The sequence below is a fragment of the Coffea eugenioides genome, chromosome 11 (genome assembly GCF_003713205.1).
Source record: "Coffea eugenioides isolate CCC68of chromosome 11, Ceug_1.0, whole genome shotgun sequence".
Lineage (NCBI taxonomy): Eukaryota > Viridiplantae > Streptophyta > Magnoliopsida > Gentianales > Rubiaceae > Coffea > Coffea eugenioides.
The window spans coordinates 51,771,836-51,797,513 of record NC_040045.1 but is presented as its reverse complement, the minus strand read 5'-3'; the positions used below and the strand labels follow the sequence as shown (position 1 = coordinate 51,797,513).

At 38.0% G+C, this 25,678-nt stretch overlaps 4 protein-coding genes across 4 annotated transcripts; 1 reads left to right on the top strand and 3 right to left on the bottom strand.

The window, feature by feature from the left end:
• Nucleotides 1–400: 400 nt before the first annotated feature.
• LOC113752863 (chaperone protein dnaJ C76, chloroplastic-like) lies at nt 401–1,973 on the bottom strand. The gene is made up of 4 exons (XM_027296906.1): nt 1,926–1,973; nt 1,267–1,329; nt 880–1,072; nt 401–682 (listed from the first exon to the last, which is right to left on the bottom strand). Exons 1-4 carry the CDS (start codon nt 1,943–1,945, stop codon nt 401–403), a joined length of 558 nt encoding a protein of 185 aa, XP_027152707.1. The 5' UTR covers nt 1,946–1,973.
• On the bottom strand, nt 1,959–5,556 carry LOC113752862 (high affinity nitrate transporter 2.7; the record flags this gene model as incomplete). The annotated part of the gene is given in 6 exon segments (XM_027296905.1): nt 1,959–2,106; nt 4,026–4,169; nt 4,171–4,266; nt 4,416–4,643; nt 4,645–5,195; nt 5,197–5,556. Coding segments are annotated over 6 exon segments (1,527 nt in total), but the record flags the coding sequence as incomplete, so codon positions are not given.
• A 2,003-nt stretch (nt 5,557–7,559) lies between these two features.
• On the top strand, nt 7,560–15,726 carry LOC113753757 (DExH-box ATP-dependent RNA helicase DExH17). The gene is made up of 27 exons (XM_027297997.1): nt 7,560–7,627; nt 8,183–8,366; nt 8,929–9,090; nt 9,182–9,419; nt 9,533–9,569; nt 9,664–9,710; nt 10,082–10,119; nt 10,257–10,278; nt 10,373–10,585; nt 10,789–10,945; nt 11,032–11,083; nt 11,349–11,420; nt 11,517–11,566; nt 11,674–11,791; nt 11,858–11,921; nt 12,002–12,085; nt 12,166–12,291; nt 12,369–12,565; nt 12,654–12,842; nt 12,948–13,199; nt 13,303–13,352; nt 13,680–13,697; nt 13,880–13,962; nt 14,059–14,254; nt 14,418–14,455; nt 14,535–14,864; nt 14,949–15,726. Exons 1-27 carry the CDS (start codon nt 7,560–7,562, stop codon nt 15,500–15,502), a joined length of 3,639 nt encoding a protein of 1,212 aa, XP_027153798.1. The 3' UTR covers nt 15,503–15,726.
• A 4,849-nt stretch (nt 15,727–20,575) lies between these two features.
• Nucleotides 20,576–24,055, bottom strand: LOC113753600 (cysteine-rich receptor-like protein kinase 42). Its single transcript, XM_027297792.1, has 6 exons — nt 23,072–24,055; nt 22,315–22,428; nt 21,867–22,217; nt 21,509–21,743; nt 21,232–21,376; nt 20,576–21,121 (listed from the first exon to the last, which is right to left on the bottom strand). The coding sequence occupies exons 1-6, from the start codon at nt 23,832–23,834 to the stop codon at nt 20,744–20,746; spliced, it is 1,986 nt and encodes a 661-aa protein (XP_027153593.1). The 5' UTR covers nt 23,835–24,055; the 3' UTR covers nt 20,576–20,743.
• Nucleotides 24,056–25,678: the final 1,623 nt, after the last annotated feature.

Sequence of the window (25,678 nt, the reverse complement as noted above, 5' to 3'; positions counted from 1 at the left end):
ATATCCTTTCTTAGGATGAGGTTGAATTAGGTACTCAAGCACTTGCAATTCTTCTGCATCTACCCAGTAGATACAGTTCACAGGACACAAGTCAACTGAGACCTGTTCGAAAGATACCCATGAATAGTTCTCATATGAACTATCTGGCCTTACTAGATCTGGAACATGATTAGTTATGTATTTAGTAGTTTTATCTAACTAATGCTGTGCTCGTCTGGCTCACCTGAATTTCTGTTTCATCATCTCCATATTGAACTTTAACACGTGCACATCCCAGAGATTCATCCATAGTGAACGTGTTTCTAGCATGGTAGACGCATTCTCTGCAACCTACAACAATTCAAGAGTTGAGTTCATCGGACGGGATAGGCATGAAGAGTAAACTGTGAAGAATGCCTAGCTACAGATGGTTTTCGTGATTCTTCTCAGTCTGATCTCTGAAGGGCAGTCCATCCATGATCAAGTACTGAAAAAAAATGATGATTATACCTATATAGGCATTCTGGTCAACAAACAGTGCTTGGGGTCTCAAGGGACCATTCCACACACTATAATCGACACCAGATGCGTCATTTCCGAATGAATTCTGAAACCACCCAATAGAAGCATTATACTGTCTCCTCATATCCCCACTCATGAGAACCTTATAGGCCTCATTCATCAACAGGGCACGATCATGACCCTGAAACAAAATATAGGTAATAATATTTCAGGTGTGCTGGTAAAACTGTGCGAGTACTACATGTGATTGAATTAGACGCTAGAACTAGTACAAGTAGTGAGATTAATGTAGGATGAAGGGGCCTGTTGCAAAGAACTGCAGAGTAAGACGAAGGAGCTTTGTGCGGATAAGAACTCGTGTGGCCAGAAAATGATCACCTTTTGACCTGCAATATCAGGATGATATTTCTTTTGGAGTTTCCTGTAAGCTTCTTTGATTTGTTGAGAAGTTGAATCAATTGAAACTCCAAGCAACGTGTAGTAATTCCTATCATGTTCTCCCAGTTTAGCGTCCATCCTTCGTTGACAACATCTGGCAGCGGCAGCTTTGCCTTTATGCGGGGTTCGGTGTCTTTCATGCACAATAATTCGACACACGGCCGCTAGAAGCGTTAAACATCGTGCCAAACAAAGAAGAAAAATGGAAAGCAGGGAGAATTTAAAGTTTCTTGGATAGTGGAGGGATTATACCAAGAAAAAAGAGAGTAAAAAAAGAAAATTTGATGATGAGGAGAAAACTTTTGAAGCAAAAGGTCGTTTAATTACCTTGGGATGGACATGTTGGAAAAGAATGGGCAATGAATCTGCCCAAATTTGGGTTGATAAAATCTATGATTTCAGAACCGGACCGGATAGCGACTCGGCCGAGGTCAGGGGTCAGGGGTCAATGGGTTCGACCGGGGTCGATAGGGGTCGAACCGGATGACGTCATAAATAAAAATTATTTAAAAATTAAAATATTATATATATAATATCTAATAATATATTGATATTAATAAAGGTATATCCATATATATTTGATGTTTCAAATATATTTAACAAGAAAATACAAAGAAATTAGAACAATAAAGTACCAATTTATATTATTTAATAAATATTAACAAGTTTAGAATTAAAATTATGAATTTAATTGAAAAATAACATCAAATTTTAGGACAATATTTATAAAGTATCAAATATTTGAGGTATATCAATAAGTTTTAACAATTTAGGGGGTCAAAACATAATATTAAAAAGTTTGAATTTTTTTTAAAAAAATTACTGTTGAACCGGAAAAACCGGTTTTTTCCCGGTCAAACCCGGTTTTTGACCGGATTTTAATTTTCCGGTTTTTTAATGTGACTCGGACCGGCTACCTGGCCGGTTCCCGGTTCGACCGGTTCGACCGGCCGGTCCGGTCCGAGTTTGAAAACAGAGGATAAAATGATATCACAGAGGTTGGCATGATTCAAAGGCCTTTAACCAGCTCCAAAATCTACAGTGGGATTTGCTATTGCTTTAGCTGATTCCAGAATCAGAAAGAGGGCAGAGGCAGAAGCTACTTCAGCATCTAATCTGATATTTTCAGTATTATGTAAGATAGTTGCCCAACTAGCCAATGGCCCACTGCACCTCCGTTACAGAATACCATAGTTGCCTTTCACATCTGCAGTAAAATTCAGAGGGCATGCAATAGTGTACCTCTTTAGGGCAGAGGTTGTAATCTCTCCCTCTAGTTAGTCCTCTCCTAAATATTGGAGTAGGAGTTAACTATTGGCCAAAAAAAAAAAAAAAGAATGGCATGGTTCTCCCCTTCTGAAAGTTGATAATGATCCAAGTCCCAATTGACTTTTCTGCACCAGGACTTTGTGGATACACCACAAATTGTTACGGAGGAAAATACCTAGATCAATATAACGCTAAGAACATTTGATTCAAAATAGATACAGTTAGGGAGAGGTTCGAGTTGACTACTTTAGTTAATATCCTTGTCAACTGAATTGAGATATCTAGACTTTCATGCTGTCATATTAAGGCCAAGTTTTTTTTTTTTCCTAAACTCTGTCTTCAAAATTTATGCTCTCACTCTAATTAGCGAAGGTATTGTAGTCCACCATTTCGATGTAAGGACCAATCCGTTCCTTCATGGTGGGGATATATTATGTATACGCAATCTGCGTCCTCAAGTGATTGCCTACAGATGCTTGATGGGGAAAGTGGAAGAAGGCACCACCTATTAATGACATGCATGTTTCTACGCGATATTTGCCATGTATGTAATCCGTTACAAATGTGCCTATCAATAATTTTGGTTTAACGTGGCAACAGAAATAAGTCAGTAACTGAAGCGAGGTTCCAATGCCATTTGCTATGATAGGAAGATATTGGAGATAAATCGAGGATCTGTCCTCTCATAGACCTTTCCTAATAGTATATTTTTTTTCCCGTAAAACAGGAAAAGGAGAAGTAATGAATCATTGTGTCGTCTTGAACCACATGCCATTAGGCTTTTGGCATCTCACCGGAGCATGGTTTGCCATCACGGGTCGCGGTCGCGTCGCGACTTCGGTTGTTTCACATCTGTCACGACATATCGGTTGAATATCGGGTGATACGTACATTATAACACAACACATGAAAGTTTCCAAAAATTTTGAAAAAATTACTAAAATTAGAAAATACCAAAAAATGCATAATTTAAAAAAATATTCAAGTTGACTCTGAGTTGACTCCGATATATCGGCCGATATCATCTTTGTTTTGAAACTCGGACCGGACCGGCCGGTCGAACCGGAAACCGGCCAAGTGTCAGGTCCGAGTCATGGTAAAAAACTGGAAATTTAAAGTCCGGTCAAAAACCGGATTTGACCGGGAAAAAACCAGTTTTTCCGGTTCAATGGGCATTTATAAAAAAAAAAAACTCAATCTTTTCAATATTATGTTTTGGCCCCCTAAATTGTTAAAACTTATTAATATATCTCAAATATTTCATACTTTATAAATATTGTCCTAAAATTTGATGTTATTTTTCAATTAAATTCATAATTTTAATTCTAAACTTGTTAATATTTATTAAATAACATAAATTGCTACTTGATTGTTCTAATTTCTTTTTATTTTCTTGTTAAATATATTTGAAACATCAAATATATATGAATATACCTTTATTAATATTAACATATTATTAGATATTTTATATATAATATTTTAATTTTTAAATAATTTTTATTTATGACGTCATCTGGTTCGACCCCTATCGACCCCGGGTCGAACCCATTGACCCCTGATCCCTGACCTCGGCCCAGTCGATACCCGGTCCGGTTCTGAAAACATAGGATATCATGCATCACGGATTCGAATCAGCCAATATCGGTTGAGTCAGAGCGAGTCGTCGCGGATACGATAATATTTGCGATTCGGGGATCGGTATCATATCAATCCCTTCCGTTCCCGTTATAACTCGATCGATACATATCGATATCGGCGATATTGCGAACCATGCACCGGAGCAAGTGCCATATTCCATTAGGCTTTTGTCATCTCACCGGAGCAAGCGATAATTTTTCATCTGTTGAATGGAATCTGGTGGCTCCTGGGAAGGACAGCAGAACATGCCACCCCAGCGGGGAAAGTAGATGGGGTTGACCGGGAGAGTACAGACAAGCATCATAAGGCCCATCAGAGAGATGCTTGCTTGAGTTGGAGCCTGAGAACACTAGCAGCTGTATCACAACTGCCCCTATTGTCCCACCGCTTCCTACCATGCCTGATATCACTCCTAGTGACCTGCAGAAACACAGAGTATTAATACTACCGACGATCATGCACTATATAACAATGATGAGAATCTGAATTCTTATAGTACTAGTGTATCAATTATTGGATGTTTCCTGACACAAGCTTTTAAACTTGGCCAGTGGCCCAAAATCTACCACCTCTTGGAAACGAAAGGAACAACGCCAAATGTGAGGCCCGAAGCTGCCTGAACGAACAAAGAGAAGCCGCACATCACTAAAATGGAGGCCCAAAGTGTTCTAACTCTCCCGAGCAACACGTTAAATCTGAAACCACCGTTTTGCACCACCCACAAGCCCCACAGCCTCCCTCTCATTCCAAACCTCCTTCCCATCTCATCTGAAACCACCCCTCCCGCTGGCCTTGACACCAAAGCTCGCAGCAATGGCAACCGCTGTCTGAACATTCACGTTAAATCTGTCATAGAAATACTGCGCTATGATATTATCAGTTGTTAATTCGACTCCGAAGCAAAACCCATATGTCAGCCCCAGTATCCATCCTCCATAATTCTTCAGGCCGTTGTACAGCACACTCCAGCAAGAGTTTTCCTTTTTTTGTTGTGGTTTACTCGGAGCTCTTATATGTATTATACTACCGCTGTAGTTTCCATCAGGCAAGTCCTGGCCAAAGATGAATACCATAAGCGCCGTTGCTACCTGGAAAATTGCTGGGACGACAAATGCTATGCGCCAAGCAATAGAAGAGGGTATGTTCAAGGTAGTAGTGAAGAGATTGTATATAAGCGGCATGACTAGCTGAGTGACGCCAGAGCCGACGTTAGCCCAGCCGGGGGCAACGCCATTAATGGCTAGTCCAACAACGCAGCCGGAGAACATGGAACTCATCCAGAATTGGTTGGCCACGAAATTGGCCAGAGAAAATCCAATGAGAAGACGAACGGCGACGAAGGCCATGGGGGGATGAGACTAGAGACATGGATAAGGCTACGGGTGCTGTGAGGAGGGAGACTGCGGCGGATACCAGACGCGGCCCGAAGAGGTCGCATGCAGGGCCCGTTGCGAGGCGGGAGAAGATGGAACCGACAAAGGATGCTATCCCAGCCTTGCCCACGTCAGAAGCGGTGAGGTTGAGGTCTTTTCCGATGATAGGAATGAGTGGAGGAATGGAGAAAGTAGAGAAGAAGCAGCTGAAGAGGGAGAGCCATGCCAGGTGGAAGGCTCGCATGTGGGGAGAAAGAGATTGAAAATATAGTCGAAATTCTGTTGCCTTGTGATCTGAATCCACTGGCAAAGAATAAGAGAGAACTCTTGAAACTTGAATTGTAAGGATTAAAACATTTAAATTGTTTAGGGGTCAATGTAGATGGAAAAGGGAATTTATTAAATTTTGGTGGGAACAATAATCTTGATAATAAATGACTTAATGAAAAAAATGAGAACGAATTTCAGCTTTTACAATTATTGAAGGTGCGTATTAACCCCCAGGGGAGGGCAGGGAGGGGGGAGATTAAAAAAAACAAAACAAAAAAGTGCTCCTTAACGAGCCTCTACAAAACCTGGACTGGCTTAGCCTAATTAACTTGGACCGAAAGTAATTCTAATCAGCAAACGGGCTAAAGATTTTTGGGCTCATTAAGATTTTTGGGCTTAGCCTAATTACTTTTGCTGTTATGAATTACTTTCCAAGTACGTGTACGAGCGACCCCGTCTCCCAGTCCTGTGAAGATTTACGATGATGTCTCATGTCCGTCATTGGACCTTTCATTTGTTATCAAAGTTGGCACTTGATAGCATATTGAGTTGTTTATGTAATCATAATTAATATTTTGCTGCTCTTGAATCTTGACTATCGAATGACTATGAGTGGTTAGTTGGGATATTTTATTGTCTTTCTGTCAAAAAGAATTGTAGATAAAAATTGTATAAGCATCCTACATTTAAAAGTAATATAGAGTTTATAAACAATTCGAAGTTGTACTATTGACGTACCTGGTCATGCTTTTGGTATTTTGGGTGAGTATTAGATTTTACTGATGTCTAAAAAGCATATTTTATGCACGACAAGACATAATTTTTTTTTTTTTGCTCATTTGCACATTTTATGACATGCTAATTTTTTTTAAAAAAAAGTTAAAGAAGACCAGACTTTCTAATAATAATGGCATCACCCTCTTTTGTCTTTTGTTTTTTAAATACTTGAAGGATTTAAACCGTACAAGGCATATTATTGTTTTATTACTCATCTAAGGTTGGTCTTCTACTAGTTAAAAACGTATTTAATTGGGTTTTTGGAACTGTTTTTTGTTTTTAATTTTAGAAAATCAATTATGTGATGTTTTTAATTGCTTTTTTTCTTTTAACTTTCGACTTTTTAAAAAAAAATTAAGAAAAAGGTAAAAATCAAAAGCTAGAGAATTCCTTTTTTATATTTTAATCTTGAATTTTCAAAAAAAATTAATTTTTATAAAAATCAGAAACAATGGATAGCAGGCTTAATAAATGAATACTTTAAAAACACTTCAGGGTGGCGGTAAGTATGAATTGTCATAGAGATGAAGGGTATTTCCGTAGAATTTAGAACATTTCAAACTGAAACTTTAAGACACAGAAAAGGCGTGAACCGGGAACAGTATAGTAGTGTTCAGTAGCTATCAGAACTGCAGTGTCCTTCGTCCTCCGTCGGACCTCGTTCTGAAACTTCCCAGCTTCTGCCGCCGTCGACGGTGACAAAGTAGGTATCGGATCATTACGTCATCAAAAGCTGCAATTTAGATGATTACCGTCCTTTTTTTTTTTTTTTTTACGTTTTGTTGATTTATGTCTCCAATTTAGAAATCGTCGAAGCTTCAACGGAAAATTTTCGTTTAATATAACTACTATTCTTTTTCTTTCCGAATGCAAAAAGTGCGCATGTTTTCCAGATAAAGTCTCATTTCGTGAATCAATTTGCGTAATTCAGTAGAGAGTCTTATGTTATGTTGAGATATTGTGGATGAAGTTACGCGATCATCTGCGGTTTTGCTATTAGAAGTATATCTTTTTGGTATTTCAGTGGAAATAGTGTATTGAGGTTGTCGTAAAGCAACCAGTTAAACTATTTGAGGAATCTAAACACAGTGTATAACGGATTATTCTTCTATTTTTTGAAGTTATTACATGTCATACTTGGTTTACAGTGAAAATTATCTTTGTTAATTTTTTTGTTAACTCAATATATATATATATATATATATTTTTTTTTTTTTTTGTCGCCTGCGGTTGTTTGGCTGATTTAGGAAATACAGTCTTCCTAAAATTGGAACTACAGGAGACGAACTCATTATGGATAACTACACGCTGAAATCAGTGTTGGATTTACCTGCTCCTTTTCATTCAATCTATGGTTTCAGGTACTATTTTGTTGTTTTGCTTTTATTGTATGTGAATTTGATTATCCCAGGAATGCTGCTGCGGTTTGAGAGTCAGTGCTTTGATACGTGGATTTTTGTTCTTAAGCTGTACCGTATTTAATTTAGGCGTCAGTTAGTACTCAATATTGCTGATCATCATACCTAAAAAGAGGCTATGGGTCCTTGAGTGCTTGGGGGAGCGAAGAAGTTTCATTTTATTCCCCATTTGACTGAGCATTTCCTAAAACTGCTAGAACTGGAAAATTTATCTTAGTTTTAGATTAGCTCTGTGCAGATTTCAATCCTCTTTTGGTATGATTGAAATACATATGAATTTCTATATTAACGAGGAAAAGAAAAGGATGACAGACATACAATTGCAAAATAACAAGATGATATTGACAGCAATTATGGTAATAGGAAATTTGCAAAAGGTAGATTGTCCAAAAGAACGGTTGGTTCTCATGCACAACGTTAAACATTGGTTGTTTGGAGGTGATTCTGAAAATCAATTACTATTTGTGCAAGATGACTGTACTTTTATGGGATCTGCAGATACTTTAACTCATTGCAGAGTGAATGCTTCTCCGCTTGTTACCTTTCGGACATAAACATGGTTATTTCAGCTCCTACTGGAAGTGGAAAAACGGTGCTCTTTGAGTTGTGCATCCTGAGGGTTTTTTCGAGGTTCATCTCTGCGGAGGAAAAACTGATTCATTTAAAGGGGACAATGAAAACCGTATGTTTACTCTAAAATTTGGCTAATTTGGAGTGTTGCACTTGTGTTCTGATGCATAGTATTTAGAAACTAGCTTGACATTATTTTGTACCTAATTCAATTTTTATTCTTCTGTCATAAAATTTTCAAGTCAATAGTAGGTCCATGCTCATATGAGTTTCATGATTTCTTCTGGTCTGTAGCTCTGCTTGTTTCATGTCTTCCAGCTTGAAATTCAGTTATTTAACGATCTGCTCTTCTTTTTTCTTTGGGAATTACTGACTTTATGTATCCTTGGTGAAAGGGTGTCTTTGGTGCGTCAAAAGCTACGTCTCTCTTCATTACTTAAGTAACTCAAACAATGTGTTGCCAGTAATTAATAATACCTATTTTCAGTCTTGTCCAGACTCTGCATTGAGCCTGGGGGGTGGGATGATGGGGTGGATGAGGAGCCATGTCTTCCTTAATTGCATGAATTTAAGACTTCTGCTTGTAGCTACCTCTTTGATAAGCGGACTTCTTCAAAGTTGAGGATTCTGTGATATTATGGCCCAATACTTGGAAATTCTTTTCCTTGTGACAGGTCTATGTAGCTCCATCAAAGGCTTTAGTACAAGAGAAACTTCATGAGTGGAACCAAAAGTTTGGGTCATGGGGTATTAATTGCCTGGAACTGACTGGTGACAATGAACATTACAACATGAGGAACATACAGGATGCAGACATTATTCTTACCACCCCTGAGGTCAAGACCAAACAAAGTCAATTAATTCTTTTATTTTGATGATTTGAACTATACCATGCTTATGGCTTAGAATGATCTATCGTTTCTGTAGAAGTTTGATGCTGTAACTCGTTATCGCATAAAAGATGGGGGCTTGGGCTTTTTTGGTGATATAGCCCTTGTGCTTATAGACGAAGTTCATCTGTTGAACGATCCTCGTGGAGCAGCTTTGGAAGCAATAGTTAGTCGGATCAAAATGCTTGCTCGCAAAACTGAAATGAAATCAAGTCCTCTAGCCCATGTCCGCTTTCTTGCTATATCTGCTACCATTCCAAATATTGATGATCTTGGTAAATTCCTCATTCTATTTTTTTTTTTTTGGGTTCTCAAAAGATTGTGCATGATAAATATTCCCAATGAACTCTAGTTATCGGAGTGACTGATCGGTAATTTGTTCATCCAGCTGAATGGTTAATGGTTCCCAATCAAGGAATTAAAAGGTACCTCTACCACTTTGGTGCATGATGAATCTGTTGTTTCTCGTCTTTGGCAGCACCCATTGGGTGACTTATGTGGCTGCCCATTTTGCTACAGGTTTGGGGAAGAAATGAGGCCTGTAAAGTTGACTACCAAAGTCTTGGGTGTGCAGCTAATCACCGTCTAAAGCATGCATGCACTTATATTAACTTATGAAGGACATCACATGTCATTTTGTGCATTTGAGATTGAACAATCAGAGATTGTGTGGAATCATATTGCATTTGGGGTAGACTGTTCCTTTTTCCTCACATGAGTTTAACGGTGCAAACTGTTGTCTTGCACTATTATCATATGAATGACTTTATGTTTCATTTAATTAGCAGATGGATAACATAAACAGATGATGTACACTACGCATCACTTCGTGCATCTGAAATTGAATAATTACAGAAAGAATGATACTGCATATGTGTTGTCATACCTTGTTCCTTTTACCTTGTATAATTTTAACAATGCAAATTGTTGCTCTCAGGATACACCCCAGCAAAAAACGACTTCTTGTTTGAGAAGGTATGTACATTTTATGGTCTGTTTACTCCATTGCGCTAATAACTGTCAGAAACTTAGTAACAAAACAAGATTTCTCCTTTCATTATTATAATCTGAAATTCTGATTTGCTGATTTACTCCACTTTTTGGTTATCCAGCGGCTTCAGAACTACATATTCGGTAAGGTGCTGATGGTGTTCAACAGAGTATCCTGTTTGATCTTTATTTTTCATTCTTCCATTGACATCTGGACCTGACCAGAATTGCTTTGCAGATATATTAATGCAATATTCTAGAGGGAAATCTGCACTTGTCTTTTGCTCAACTAGAAAAGGAGCACAAGAAGCAGCTCAACGACTGGCACAAATAGCAATGACCTATGGTCATTCAAACCCTTTCACCAAAAGCAGAGAACAAGAGGAAAGGCTAAGGGATGCTTCACTATCATGCAGTGACAAACAAATGCAATCTTACATCCTCTATGGTGGTATGAGGCTTATTTTCTTCTAGAACTTCCATCCCCAGGAAAGTAATCCGGCCCTTGAAATTGCATTGTCATAAGTTGTTTGCTCTTAGTGGAAGAATGTATTTGGGGGAAGGGATTTTTTTATTTAAGAAGTGTGCAATGCTCATTTTCCATGATAGGAATCGGTTCTATTCCTTATTATTTTGGTTTCTTCTTTTCAAAAGTTGGTTATCACAATGGCGGACTTTCCATGAAGGATCGGAACCTTATAGAAGGTCTTTTCTTGAATGGCGATCTGCAAATTCTCTGCACAACAAATACGCTTGCCCTCGGAGTCAACCTACCAGCTCACACTGTAGTAATTAAGTCAACCCAGCACTTGTATGCCTTTCAGTTTACTTTCTAAATCCAAACCCAAACTTCGCCCCCCCCCCCCCTCTTTTAATTTGTTAGTTTACTTCCTGCAGTAACAAGGAAAAGGGGAAATATATGGAATATGACCGATCCATGATACTGCAGGTGTGTTGCTAGTTCGTGCGATGTTTTTAATGGCTGTTACAGTTGTATAAGCATGAGAAGATTATTGGGATTTTTTAGATTCTCCTGTCCTATTTTTTCTGTGCCTTTTTGCCTTTCCTTTTTTCTCTTTCTTTTTCATGATCATTTCATGGGGAGAGGGGAAGGCTCTCCAGGTCCACTGGTCCCCATACAAAACCTTACTTCTTGTAGAAACAAAGTAGAGTAATTTTTGTACTGTTTGAGACTCAGATTACCAATTCTGCAGATGTGTGGAAGGGCAGGCCGTCCTCCATTTGATGACACTGGGACGGTTATAATCATGACCAGGAAAGAAACGGTAAATTTTGCCCCTTCCTCTCTCTCTGTTTCATCATTGCAATACTACATCTTTTGTGGTCTCATGTTCTCTACCATATTGCATTACGTTTTTTAGGTACATTTGTATGAAAATCTGTTGAATGGATGCGAAATGGTGGAATCACAGTATGTCTCTTGTTGAAATCACTAATTTAGTGCCCCAGGATAGCCGTGTGCATGAAAAAATGTAGAATACTATTTGACTTGGTAACATGGTTTCTCTTTCTGTCTAGAATGCTTCCATGCATGACCGAGCACCTAACTGCCGAGATAGTTCAACTGACCATCTCAGATATAACAAAGGCAATTGATTGGATGAAATGCTCATATTTGTATGTGAGAATGAAAAAGGTAAGTTCAATTGTAGGACTGCTTTTTCCTTAAAGCATGTTTCTAAAATTTTTTATGTAATAGCAGAACCCTGAGATTTATTCAGTGAAGAAAGGGCTCCCTGCTAACCGCATTGAGAAGCATATGCAAGGTGACCTGATTGTTAACTCAATTAAAAGTTTGGGATCTTTCCAGTTACATTTATTGCCTGCTTGGATCATGTTGTGCCAGAAATTTGTGTTCAAAAGATTAATGAGTTATCACGCTATCAAATGATCTGGACTGACGAAGACGGTTTCCTATTAAAGCCACTAGGTAATATGAGTTTGTTTGCAATGAACTAACTTTCATTTTCTTTCAAAAAAGATTTTTGACTCTTGCCTTCTTGTGCTCAGAGCCTGGAAAGTTGATGACAAAATATTATCTGAAATTTGATACAATGAAGCATATTATGCTGGCACCTGCTAACTGCAGTATAGAAGATGCACTTCACGTAATTTGCCGTGCAGAAGAATTTGCCTGTATGTGTCCATCATGATTACTATTCACATGAGTAATTTAAATTACGTGATGCATTTCATTTGTCTGGAAAATGAAGGGATACAACTCAGGCGCAATGAGAAGAGACTATTAAATGACATAAACATTGACAAAGATGGTCGGCTCCGCTTTCATATCCTTGATGATAAAGGAAAAGTGAAGAAGCGGGTTCAAACCAGAGAAGAAAAGATATTCATTCTGGCAAATGACTGCCTGACTGGGGATCCTTTAGTACATGATTTATCAATGAGCCAGGTTGGATTAATTTCGTGATTCAGCAGATATAGGCTACTTCCAATTGCTCAAAACATTTTGAGTGATAATACCATGTGTATTGCTATAGGACATGAACTCTACATGCGCAAATGGGTGTAGAATTGCAAAGTGCATGAAAGACTACTTTATCCATAAAAAGAATTATAAGGGTGCACTAAATTCATCACTTCTGGCAAAATCTTTACATCAGAAACTCTGGGATGATAGTCCATACTTGCTGAAACAATTACCAGGCATTGGGTTGGTGACTGCTAAGGTTTGTTGCCAGTCTCCTTTGCTAACATCTTACATGCTGTCTAAAGTCTGAACTCTATAGGGCAGTTTAGTTTTCTCTTTATTCTAAACTTAGTATTCACTGCAGGCACTTCACTCAATGGGCGTAAATTCTTTTGAAACCTTTTCTGGTGCCGATCCAAGGAAGATAGAGATAGTCACCGGTAGAAAATTCCCTTTTGGTAACCACATTAAGGAGTCGTTGCTATCTCTGCCACCAAATGTTGAGATGAAATTTGAGGAGACCACGTGCCAAAAGCAAGGGAAGTTCCAGCTAGTGGTAACACTAACCAGGCTATCAGAATCGGCACAACTAACTAAACGACATTATGCTGACATGGTACATTTTCATGAATAGGATTCTTCTATTTCGCTTTCTTGCTGATTATAAGATTTTCCATCGTATGCTCCCTAGTAATGGAAGATTGGAAATATCTTAACAGATAGTTAGCATTGAAGATGACAACATTATCCTGTTCCATGAAAAGATAAGGTAATTCTTATTCGTATGGTGCTGTAATCAAATTTCTTGAAGGGCATTTGGAAACATGTATTACAGCTGGTAGCTACATTAGTGTCCAAAGCTGTGAATCACTTTACTCTCTAACATACTTTTGGGATATGGTTTAGATGTCTTGATAACTGTGATCAGATTTCTCTACTCAATTTCTTTTTTCTTTAACTGCTTAGGTTATTGACTAGCAGTGGTTTGGAAAATGTTGTCCCTTATCAACTTCACTCTGTTCCTTCTACTAGATGTAACATTTTTTATTAGAAACTCGATAACTTGATGCACTAAAACTCTTACTTCTTGCTGCAGAGTGGATGAATTTTTGAGGTATGCGAACTCAAAACATAGCGTGTAGTTTTCCTTTTTGCCATGGAAAAAGTGTGAAGCAGTACTGACGTGCCATTCCTGTAGCAGGATGTTAATTACAAGCAATTTTGCTTATAATTATCTAGCAGGTATTAGTGTTGCTGTGACATTTTCGAGCTGATTTTTTTTTTGGTGTTTAATAGCCCATATAGTGCGATAATTCTACTACCAAGCCATCATCAAGGAAAACTCACTGTAAATGCCGATCTCATGTTTGAAGAATTCCGTAAGATGCTCTTAAAATCAGTGACACTGAAGGCCTTAATTTTACCAAAATTATTAAGTTTCATCTCATTCTTCTCTTGATGATATCCATTTGCAGTTGGTATTGATATTCATCAAAGCATCATAATAAGAAAGGAGAATGACTTCAATGCTGCTCACAAGCATGCATCCAAGTATGCTTACACCCCTCAGCATAAAGATGTGTGCATCATAAAAGATGGCAATGATTGTCCATCTCAAGCACTAGCTGGAGTGCCTAATTCAAATGAATCCAAAGAACCGGCAGATAATATGTGAGCTCTAGCTTTAAATTCATTAAGTAGCAGCAATTTATTCGTATCATCATAGATTCATGGATAATGGTTGGTTTGTAATTCTCCTCCAAAACAGAGTCATGCAATTTACTGTTATTTTGTCTTTCATGTCTTTCTGACAAATAACTGTTGGATTACCTAGGCCCACTTTCAGACTTCTAGATGAAGACTCAGACGAAGGTAAGATGTGAATGTCAAAGGTTCCGTTACACTCATTTAACGGACTTCTAAAGATCTTCTCTTACCCTGTTTACTCAAGGTGCATCTCGTGTCGACACCGAGGATGATGAATGCAAGATTATCACTGAAAAAACAGTATTTGACCACATACGAGAGAAGGCTAAGACTTTTCCTGCTTTGGAAATCTCCAACAATGCATGTTCCCCCTCACTGGAGACCTTAACACTCATCAGAAAGCGAACTCGTGAGAAGCAACTTGAACTTGATAATTCCTTTGAGATCCTGGAAGAAAAGGGTACAAGTAAAGATTCTCACGAGATTCTGGTTATTCCAACCGCTGAATCAGGTGACCTGGAACCATTCGTTGACAAAGATGCAACTCCAGGCAATTTTCTTGTGAGCAACACAGGTTAGTCTATGTTTGAGATACTGCTTCTTCTGTAGCTGTTTTGCATGCTGTAGATAATTTGACCTATAATAATGTGCAATCAAGGTAACTGTCGTCCTGTACGTGAAGATTTTGAACCTGAAACACTTGATGAAGGATCAATTTTTGACCATATACGAGAAAAAGCTAAAACCTTCCCACTGCTTGGAAATTTGAAGACTACTGAATTCAAGAATAGGTCTAATCATTTTAATTCTGGAAATGAGGGAACTGAAGTCCGTAGTCTTTACGAAGCCCCGCAAGATCCTGTGATTATTTCACATCCAGATGCCATGAGAAGAATACCAACCGCTAAAGGAGTTACAGAGCAGGAAGACTTTCTGTTTTCTGGCAACTCGAGAGACATTGGTGACAAAATAGCTATTGATTCCAAAGCTACACTAAATATTAGCAAAGAGGCAAGATCAAATGAAGAGCCTGCTCCTGGGATTCCGTTGGTAAGAAGACTAGTGAAACCTGTAGCTTGCACAGAGAGCAATCAGCTTCGACCATCTTCTCAAGCTTTACTTCACAGACAGTGTTCTTTATTTGTGAAATCGGGAGAGGTCAAGAAAGAAAATTCCTTCCTAGGATTTGAAAGTGTGTTTTCGTTTCTTTAATTTGTTGCACTGCACAAGATATTTTCAGAAACTCAATGAAGAATGGTTCCATTTATTGGGTTCTCTAATTTTGGCTGAAGGGTTCTGATGCAGCAAGCGGAATCGAAGTGATCAATTGTAAGGGACAGTATGTGAGAGCCCTCTTCATTTGCCCTTTTGTAGAACTTTACAACGCTTGAAGACTGTCGTTCAGCTGGCACTATAGCTCGCCTTATTTCTGTGAATAAGTGAAATTCAATCCAAGAAAAATAGAAGTGCTGCCGAGAACGGTATTTTGTGCTACGTTTGCGTTATCGAAAGTACCGGGAGTATTTCGGGTTGGGGGAGTTTATTCGATACAAAACAATTCCAGGTTGGGAAGAGTCTCCGCTGGAATACTTCTCGTTGTAGCCAAGAAGTATCATCTCGAATGCTTCACATCCAACGGTAAATCCATCTTGGGTCAAACTAATAAAAATGAGCAAAAGGATTATATATGTCTACCAATATCAGTTAACATGAAATGTAAAATTGACAAATTGTACATGTTGGAGTATTTTAATAAAATATGAAATTTGTTTGACCAAAACTCTCAAGGAGTTATAATGTAATTCAATTTGGGGTTATGGAAATTACAAATTGTAATATTGGGAGTTATACTGTATTTTTTAATAGAGTAATTATGCAATTAAAAATAGGAATTATAAATAAATTTTTTTTTTCTTTCGAAGCCCAAAGAGCTAGGAATTATAAATAAATTGAATAGGAATTATTTGGTCAAATGAGTTACGTGGAAGAAACAACGAGTCGTTATTTGTGCTACTTACAAATAATTTAAATATGAATTATCTTGTGTTGGTTACAAATCGTATGACTTTATTTTAATTACAAAGTTACTACAATTTGTATTAAAAAACCATTATATATTGTATTTAGACATGTAGCATATATTTCTAAAGGAATTGTGCGTAACTTACAATACTTTGAAATTCTTTGAAAAAATTTGTACTCTTCTCTTGATGCAAAACTTCTTTTAAACACCATTTTTTCTATATTCATTTCTTCTCCTATTACTCTCACACAATATTTTCTATATCGATTCTAAAAATACTTTAGAGGCACATATCATCAAGAGTGTTTTGCGCATTTCAAGCATATCGAACTTTTTAATAACTGCAAAATTTGCGGTTGTCAATTATAAAGATTTGAAAGTTCTGACTCCTATACTAACATACTAAAAAGAACTAATACATTACATCATACACGTAATATTGAGGTAAGATTATTTTTGAATTAAATTTAATAAATAATTTTAAACATACTTGATTATTATTATTCGGAGCACCAACATTACATGGCGGCAAAACAGCGACTAGAAAGGATAGTCAAGTGATTTTCCTTTAGTACATGTTGCGGAAGACCGGGACCGGTCGATCATGAAATCTCTACGGAAAAAGTCAAAAGAGGTTCAACATCCGACGTGGGCAAATGACGGGGTCCATAAATTTTATCACACGATGCAGTAGAAAGACAAGTCACTGAGTTGCAACCACGAATCTACAGCGACTCTCCTTCGGGCACTTGGATTGTTTCGGTGGCTACTTCTAGAGTCACTCCACTGGAACGCCAGCAGCGTTGCTATTTCAAGTGTACGCGTCCCCGTCTCCGTCTCCGTCTCCTCCTTGTTATAGCTACCGTCTCGCCTTCGCGGTTGGGCCTAGTCGATATCCATTACGAAGCAGAGCACAGAGAACAGAGGTTTGTTTGTGTTTTGCACTCTGTCTTTTCATATTGTCCTTAATTTCCATTTCAAGTTTTGTATTAAAGAACTTATAGGTATGATTGATTTAAAGATTAACTTTCCTCTTGCTTCCTGAATGATCTTTTTAAGAATTTTTCTTTTAAATTGCGACCTAGATAGAAGTTGATACTGCTATTACTTTTTCCCAAGAATCCTGAAACCGATCTTCACTTCAGAAGATCGACTTCATTTAGGCTTTTTTAGAAAAAAAAAAAAAAAAAAAAAAATCTTCATCTCGACATGTACTAACATACTAAATAAGAAGCTAATACATTACATTATACACGTAACATTGAGGTAAGATTATTTTTGAATTAAATTTAATAAATAATTTTAAACATACTTGATTATTATTATTCGGAGCACGAACATTACATGGCGGCAAAACAGCGACTAGAAAGGGTAGTCAAGTGATTTTCTTTTAGTACATGTTGCGGTAGACCGGAACCGGTGGATCAGGAAATCTTTACGGAAAAAGTCAAAATAGGGTTCAACATCCGACGTGTCCAAATGACGGGGTCCATAAATTTTATCACACACGATGCAGTAGAAAGACAAGTCACTGAGTTGCAACCACGAATCTACAGCGGCTCTCCTTCGGGCACTTGGATTGTTTCGGTGGCTACTTCTAGAGTCACTCCACTGGAACGCCAGCAGCGTTGCTATTTCAAGTGTACGCGTCCCCGTCTCCGTCTCCTCCTTGTTATAGCTACCGTCTCGCCTTCGCGGTTGGGCCTAGTCGATATCCATTACGAAGCAGAGCACAGAGAACAGAGGTTTGTTTGTGTTTTGCACTGTCTTTTCATATTGTCCTTAATTTCCATTTCAAGTTTTGTATTAAAGAACTTATAGGTATGATTGATTTAAAGATTAACTTTCCTCTTGCTTCCTGAATGATCTTTTTAAGAATTTTTCTTTTAAATTGCGACCTAGATAGAAGTTGATACTGCTATTACTTTTTCCCAAGAATCCTGAAACCGATCTTCACTTCAGAAGATCGACTTCATTTAGGCTTTTTTAGAAAAAATAAAAAAATAAAAAAATCTTCATCTCGACATGTACTTCTTCTTCAGCGTGTCGTGTCCATGGGGTATTTTGCGCCGGATGTTGGTGAAGGAGAATCCTCACAATAGTTAACAGCTCTTCACTAGCACTTCTGTGTTCATCCGAAATTTGTTTAGCGAAATACCAGTAATAAGAATGATCTGGTTTCAAATCCGTATGCTCATTGGGAATTTTATGATTGAAGGTTCTCAACATCAACAGCTGTTGTTCCTGTTTGTTTAATGAAAATGAAATAAAATAAGAAGTCCAGCAAATAATTTAAAGTACCGGCTCTTTATTGGGGTATTTTACTTTCAAACATTTAATTTAATACAAATATTTACGCTTAAATACAGATTTGTATTTACTTTCAAATATTTAATTTTTGTTAAATACAAAACCTACCAATCTCTCTTCAGTAAAAATATTAATATAACACTTTTTCAATTTTAGTTACAAACATTTATGTATTTAACATAAATTAAATGATTCGGAATAAAATGCACATAAAGAACAAATACTTTACTCGTGTAATGGATGAAAGCCATAAAAAATTAATACTTTATGGGCCATTTATTTTTTTTAAAAAATATTTAATTTATATTAAATAAATAACTTATCGATTTCCTTTTTGCAAGAATATAACTATAACAATTTTTGAATTTTACTTACAAATATTGATATATTTATCATAAATTAAATATTTGAAAATAAAATACTCGTAAAGAGCTGGTACTTTAAATGAGTAATGCGTGTTTGCCCATAAATTATACTCCTTAAAATTTATTAATTGTTAATTGATTTATAGTACTTTGTCATTCATTGGATATGTAGCACAAAGGGCAAATCTAGTATAAAATTCTAATTTCACTCCCTAAAATAATATTTTAATCATTTGGACTAAATTTGCAAAGGATTAGTAACCTCAGAGGAGGTCAGTGTAATTTTTCAAACTACAGGGGAGGTCAGTGCAAATGTCAGAAACCTCAGGGGAGGTTTCTGCAATTATCCCTATAAACATTTGCTGCAAAATCTTACTTAAAAACCACACGTGAAGATGGTTGATCCGAGAAAGAACGGGTGTGATTCGAGTACTTCGTAAAGAAGAGGAGGTGAAATGCGACCATCAGTTGTTCGTCTTCTATCTTCGTTTACATTTTCCAGCCCGCTAAAGGAGGTGTTATTTTCTTTTTCTTGCATTGGTCTATAATTGTACCTAATTTTAGGACGATGCCGCGTGTGGGTGAAATGCGTGTGTTGTCTAATCTAATCTTTGGGGTGTAAATGGACTAAGTTATCATTTTACAAGTTGAGGACACTTGTGCTGTAATAAGTTGAAGAAATTACAGAAAGTAAAAGATCTCTGGGAGTTTGATGAGTTGTCTTCAGTTTTTCTCCGTATGCATAATGCATCAGTACCTCAAAGGTCTGGGTCTGTACGTACTCGAGTGAGCTGATTAAGAAGAAAGTGTAGAGACAATAAGTAAGAGAGAGTTGCTGGTGAACTGATTGAAAGCAACAGAAGCGATCCGCCAAATTCGCGTATTGAATTCCACGTGGTTGGGGTGTTAGCTCCATTGATTTTGTGTTTTTGTTGTGGCCTTGCCATTCATCCAACACAAAAGGAAAGGGTCCTATGACCTATCCAGTGTCTGCGCCACGAGTTAACACGAAAGGGCACAAACGGTCCCAACCTCATTCATGATTCATGCATACAAGCAGCAGGTTGGTTGGAGTTGAGTTATAGCAAGTATTAACATCACCTGAAATCTGATGGAGTAATTTTCTTCTGGCCGGTAATCGGCGCCGTCCAATTGACAGGATTAATGGAGGAGGAGCAATTGGCAAGCACGCTGATCGAGTTTAAGAAAATATGATATCTAGGGCATGCCCTATGGGGTCCGAAGCAACCGCCAAATTCAGCTAATCCCTGTCGATGTTGATTTAATAGCAATTTTGTTTTTACGAGAAAAACAGGAGGAAAGGTGTTTAGAAGTAGCGGCCAGCAGCAGTCCCCACTCCCTCTTTGGGTGGCTGCTGGCTGATGGTGAAAAGGAGCCATTAGCGCAACCGCTGCTGGAGCACTGTCATAATCATCTGCTGCCTTTTGTTGAATGTTGTCCGCCAGCCCTCTGCTTTCATACCAAGTAACAGTTTCACGGTTTCTGGAAATCTTCTTAGCTTTTTTACAGATACATATGACCCCACCAAATAATTAATATACCTTTGTCTCTCCAAAAGAAGAAGAAGAAAAACAAATAAGAAAAGATGTTACAAAATTCCTACCGTTGGTTGTGTTTTGTGTCCTAGGAATTGGATACTTCAAAATTTTCACACCGGGGATTAACGCTTTTTTACAGAGGCCGCACAAACACGAGAATTTTTACAGAAGCAAGCAATGAAATCCAAGGGGACCGCTAATCCCGCAGCTCCTCGTGACTTCTGGCCGGTTCATTTGAACTCTGCAAGCTGGATGACTCCGTAGACGTGTAGGATGCCTCGAATTTGTTGAATGCATTTCGAAGCAAGCTGCTCGTGCTGCTGTAAGACCCCGTAGAACTGGGAGCCAGCACGCTGGAGTTTATAAACGGCGGTTGATTTGGTTCAGGAACTTGACCATTAGAATCTGTAAGCATGTGAACGACTTCATCCATTGATGGCCTTGAAGATGCAGAAGCTTGGGTGCATAGAAGCCCGATCTTAAGCACGTTCGATGCCTCAAGCGCTGGAAACTCACCCTCGAGAGAAGGGTCCACTTTTTCCGCAAGTTTATCCGTTTTGTAAAACTGCCAGACCTGATCCGAACGAACAAATTTGTGGTCAGAAGACAAAATTCCTATTGAATTATCATGTCCAAATTTGAAGCCTTTAGCTGCGGTTACAAAAATAAAATGATCTTACTTACCGTCTGCAAAAGAGATACAGAGTCTTCCACAAAAGCGTTATTCTTCCTACGGCAGACAATCTCCAGAACCAAGACCCCGAAACTATACACATCCGCCTTCTCTGTCAGCTGTCCCTTGACAAGGTATTCAGGAGCCATATATCCTCTGCAAAGGCGAAAATCAAGCATTACTGTTTCAGTGGCGTGCAGGGCTATTTATCTATTGGTGTTTTTTTTTTTTTTTTTTCAATTTCAAAAAAGAAAAGAAAAAGGTAAATCAATAATATTTTTGTCTTACAATGTCCCGGCAATTCCTGTACTAAGGTGAGTTTTATCCTCAGCAAAATGCCTAGCCAATCCAAAGTCGGCAATTTTTGGAGTAAGATTCTCATCAAGAAGCACGTTGCTGCTCTTGATGTCTCTGTGGACTATTCTGATCTCTGCCCCTCCATGAAGAAATGCAATCCCTTCTGCTATTCCCGCTATAATTTGAAACCGCTCCTTCCAACTTAGAACCTTAACTTCCTTCTTATCTGCCCAAAAAAAAAAAAAAAGGAATGTGAAAAGTCAGCCCCCTTTAAGCTGCAGTTTCTTCTCTTGTAGACTTAGCTTGTCGACAAGAACAACAATTTAATGTCATCATTATATATTATTACCAAAGAGGTACTGATCAAGGCTCATGTTTGGGACAAACTCGTAAACCAACAGGCTCTCAGGGCCTTCAATGCTGCAACCCAACAGCTTCACGAGGTTCTTGTGTTGAATTCCACTAATCAAGTTCACCTCATTGAAAAATTCATCCACCCATTGCCTGGTATTGAAGAATAACCTCTTGACAGCAATAACTTTTCCATCAGGGAGAGTTCCTCTATGCACAGAACCGGCTCCTCCTTGGCCTATTTTAGTCTTGGGATCAAAATAATTTGTGGCTTTCTCCAAGGTCTCATATTTGAAGTTCAAATTGGACTTGTTATATGTGCTGGAGATTCGGCCTAGATTTCTCCGCTCTGCATCAATAACGTTTTTGTTATTACTACACTACGATGCAATTCACAAGAAGTTACTACTGCTTTTGGTCATCAATCAATCAATCTTTTATAGTACCTTGCTTGGTTTTCTTGAATCTTGCGTATAATGCGTAAGCGGCAAAAGCTGAGATCATACAGAAGGCCGTGACAGACGAAGCTATGGCCACTGTTTTTCCAGTTTTTGAGGCTCCTGAAAACGACGCGATGGTTAAAACGAAGAAAGTTCAAAATAAACAAGTAAATAAATGGATAAATATAAAAATGGTAGGCTGCCACCGGCTCCAAATCAAAGAATAAAAAAAAAAAAAAAACGACTACCACTAACATAAATAAATTGTTTGACAAGTTAAAGAAAAAACGACTGTCACGACACATATCATCAATCAATCAACCAAGATGCTAACCAGGTAGGAAACTTCAACGTCCAGAAGATGATCTTCGCACATAAAAGTATGCTGGAAATATATAAATATGATATAATAATATTGAACAGCTTTGACTGACTTGTGAACAAAAATAAGGATGAATAGCGTGCAGGACCAATGAAACTACAGAAAATAAATAAACCTAATAACTTGTTAAACTCGAAGATTATTATTGTTAACCAATCAAGAAAACATCAGACGCTACAAAATGTTGGAGGGGAAAAGGGATAAGCGTTTCATGAAACAGAAATGGAACATATATCAGCACTGAATCAAAATGAAAACTTAAGCAGCGAATTGAAATTACAAATGAAACTCAAATTCAAGTTCAATTCTTTCTTCCTCACCCAGTCTTGAATGGTAGTGCTCTCATGTTATGTGCGATTAATAAAATATTCATATACTTACCGGAACTGCTGCTGACATTCTGAGGCCGATCGGTGTAGAATTTCTGGGTGGAGTACCTCAAGTAACAGCCAGCATTCAATCCCCTGCCTTCCCTGCTAGGCAGACATCCTTTCACATTTCTGCTTGCCTTAGCCAAACATTCTTTACAACCTTGTTTGCTCAAAGTCTTCCAACACTGCGCCAGACCGTACACTCCATTCAGATCCCTCACTGCATACCCGCCACCCATCGCAGCTGCTATGCTAACATTATCAACCAATTCCCTAGCTCTCTTCCCAAAACTCGCCGCTTCTTCAGCAGTCGCCACCCCGGCTGAGCTGCTACAGTTGAAGGTATCTATAATAGGATCAGTGCTCTCGTTGAAGAAATTATAATCATCATAGCGCAGGAAGCATCCGTCGAGATATATACGAGCTGATACACCGGGGAGGCAACGAGGGAGCCTGGTTCTGCTCGCAGCGTAGCAGAGGAGGCAATCAGTGTGAGAAAGATCTTGGTAGCATTGGGCCAGGGCATAGATGGATATGCGAGTTTGGTTCATTGCATAATGGCCCCAGTTGTTGTCGGTGACGAGTGCTGAAATTTTTTCCATTTCTTTGACGAAAAGTGGGATGTAGCTGGTGTTCGGAGGCGGTCTGTTCAGGCCGCAGAAGAGGCCGGATTCACCGATTCGAGGATCGGAAAATGTGAATGAGAACAAGTTGAGAATGAAGATGAGGAGCCATGTTGTCAAATGGACAGGATACAGGCTCGAGAACTGCATGTAATTTGATTGAACTTTGGACAGTTATGGCTTTGAGAGAGAGATGCTGGTACGTACTACTTACTATAAATGCAAAGGAAGGAAGGAATAGCACAGGGGCGAGTGATGTGTGAATTGGAGACGGTAATACTAATAGCGTAGGCCCGAAAGTGAACGAGAAGACGAATGAAGAACAGAGTGAGATGGTTCCTTCTTCTCTTCCTTTCCTCGATTGGGAAGGAGAAGAGAGGCACTTTATCTCCACACGGTTAGTAGGATGGAATTGTTGTGCGGTAAAAGCGGTTGGGTTGGGATAATTATTAATCAGAGGCGGGGTTGGATTGGATTTTAATAGTTGTCAGATTAATAATTTGGCGCAGCCTCCTCTAATTAATGTTCCCACCTTAAACAAATGAGAATGAGGCCTTTAGCTGTCATTTCGCAATCCTGCGTGATAATTAATTGCCTTCTATTTTTAAGAAAAGGGACCACGCCTCCCCCCCCCCTCCCCTCCCTTCCTCCAAAGCCCAACAAAACCCAAAGGGCTCCATTTGAATTACCTGTTTTTTGGAGTGTTTTTGAAAAATTTTGCTATAGCAGAGTTTTTAGATTATATTTTAGGATATTTTCAGAAATTATGTTGGGATATTTAAGAGCAGAAAAGTTTTTAGAATATGTTTTGAGATTTTTTTAAAATTTTTTAAAAAAATTAAACTAATTTTTAGATTACTTTTTAGAGCACTTTTTAAAAAATTTTATTGTATTTGAAAAACATTCCCACCCAAACAGGAATTGTTATTGAAAAAACAGTGACTTTTAAACAGGAAAAACTAGTTTTTGAAAAACATTCCCGATCCAAACTAGTAATTGGTATATAGTTTTTACTCCAAAAGGAAAGATATAAAGGACTTTTAATTTCAAATACATGGAATAGTGAGTTTTGAAGCTATTTTTGGATCCAAGTATAAGCCTCTGATTCATGATCATAACAGTTGTTAATTTCGTGTTTTTTTCTCCTTATTTGTGTGAAATATCAATTCTAGTGGGTTAATGTCGTTTTACCAAAACATCTGATTCCTCCTTGGGCTTTTTAGTTTCAAAACGCATCGTTTTAAAAAGACAGTAGAGATGGGAAGCCATTCAATTGAATCTTTTAAGATTATTGACAAAATTATGAGTAAAAAAAAAAGCGCTATTGATTGTTCCTTAATTCAACAGAGCTAAAAAGAATCAGATTAAACCAGGGTAATTGTACAAATTAATGAAGCTACAAGTACCATGTACGTATCGAATTTGACGACCACAACCATTTTGCTTTAACGTATCGTACCTTAGTAGTATCTCGTTCCTATTTTTGCAACACAATCACGTCACGTGTTGATGTCAGGAAGGAGAAATCAGGATGAGATGCCTGTCGCACTCCACGACTACTTGTTGGATAAGTTTGGGCAATTTTTCAAGGTAAAAACTCGGGCAGATTCGATCCATCTTCTTGCGGTGTGCTGTGCTTGTTAAGATGATGTTGTACAATTTGACTCATTATTAAATGTTTTTAAATCAAGTCTATTCAGATATGAGCTATTTTTTGATAGATTATTGCAACTTAGGTTTCTTTTCTTTTTTTTTTCGGAGACGATAACTGTTGTGTAAGTTAATCTATTTTACATTAAGGGGGAGGGGGCGGACTTAAGAAGGCCCAGAAATAACCCGGAGAGGATTGAACCACTATCGAATTAAACGGATGCACAACACACCCGTCTGAATTTTTTTGAAGCAAACAACTTAAATGTGGGGTGGTGGCCACCAGCCAAAGGCTGGTGGTTACAACTTAGGTTTCATTTGACTCGCAAGTTTTTAGAGTTTCT

Bases quoted from the DNA above. Each gene is read 5' to 3' on its own strand.
- LOC113753757 (XM_027297997.1), top strand. From the start codon at position 7,560: ATGGATAACTACACGCTGAAATCAGTGTTGGATTTACCTGCTCCTTTT. The intron at 11,421-11,516 runs GTAAATTTTGCC...TACGTTTTTTAG, and splicing joins TCATGACCAGGAAAGAAACG to GTACATTTGTATGAAAATCT. The intron at 12,086-12,165 runs GTAATATGAGTT...TCTTGTGCTCAG, and splicing joins TTTCCTATTAAAGCCACTAG to AGCCTGGAAAGTTGATGACA.
- LOC113752863 (XM_027296906.1), bottom strand. From the start codon at position 1,945: ATGCCAACCTCTGTGATATC. The intron at 1,073-1,266 runs GTAATTAAACGA...TGTGCATGAAAG, and splicing joins TCCAACATGTCCATCCCAAG to ACACCGAACCCCGCATAAAG. The intron at 683-879 runs GTGATCATTTTC...ATTTTGTTTCAG, and splicing joins CTGATATTGCAGGTCAAAAG to GGTCATGATCGTGCCCTGTT.
- LOC113753600 (XM_027297792.1), bottom strand. From the start codon at position 23,834: ATGCAGTTCTCGAGCCTGTATCCTGTCCATTTGACAACATGGCTCCTC. The intron at 21,744-21,866 runs GTAATAATATAT...TTTTTTGGGCAG, and splicing joins CCTTGATCAGTACCTCTTTG to ATAAGAAGGAAGTTAAGGTT. The intron at 21,377-21,508 runs GTAAGACAAAAA...TCGCCTTTGCAG, and splicing joins ACAGGAATTGCCGGGACATT to AGGATATATGGCTCCTGAAT.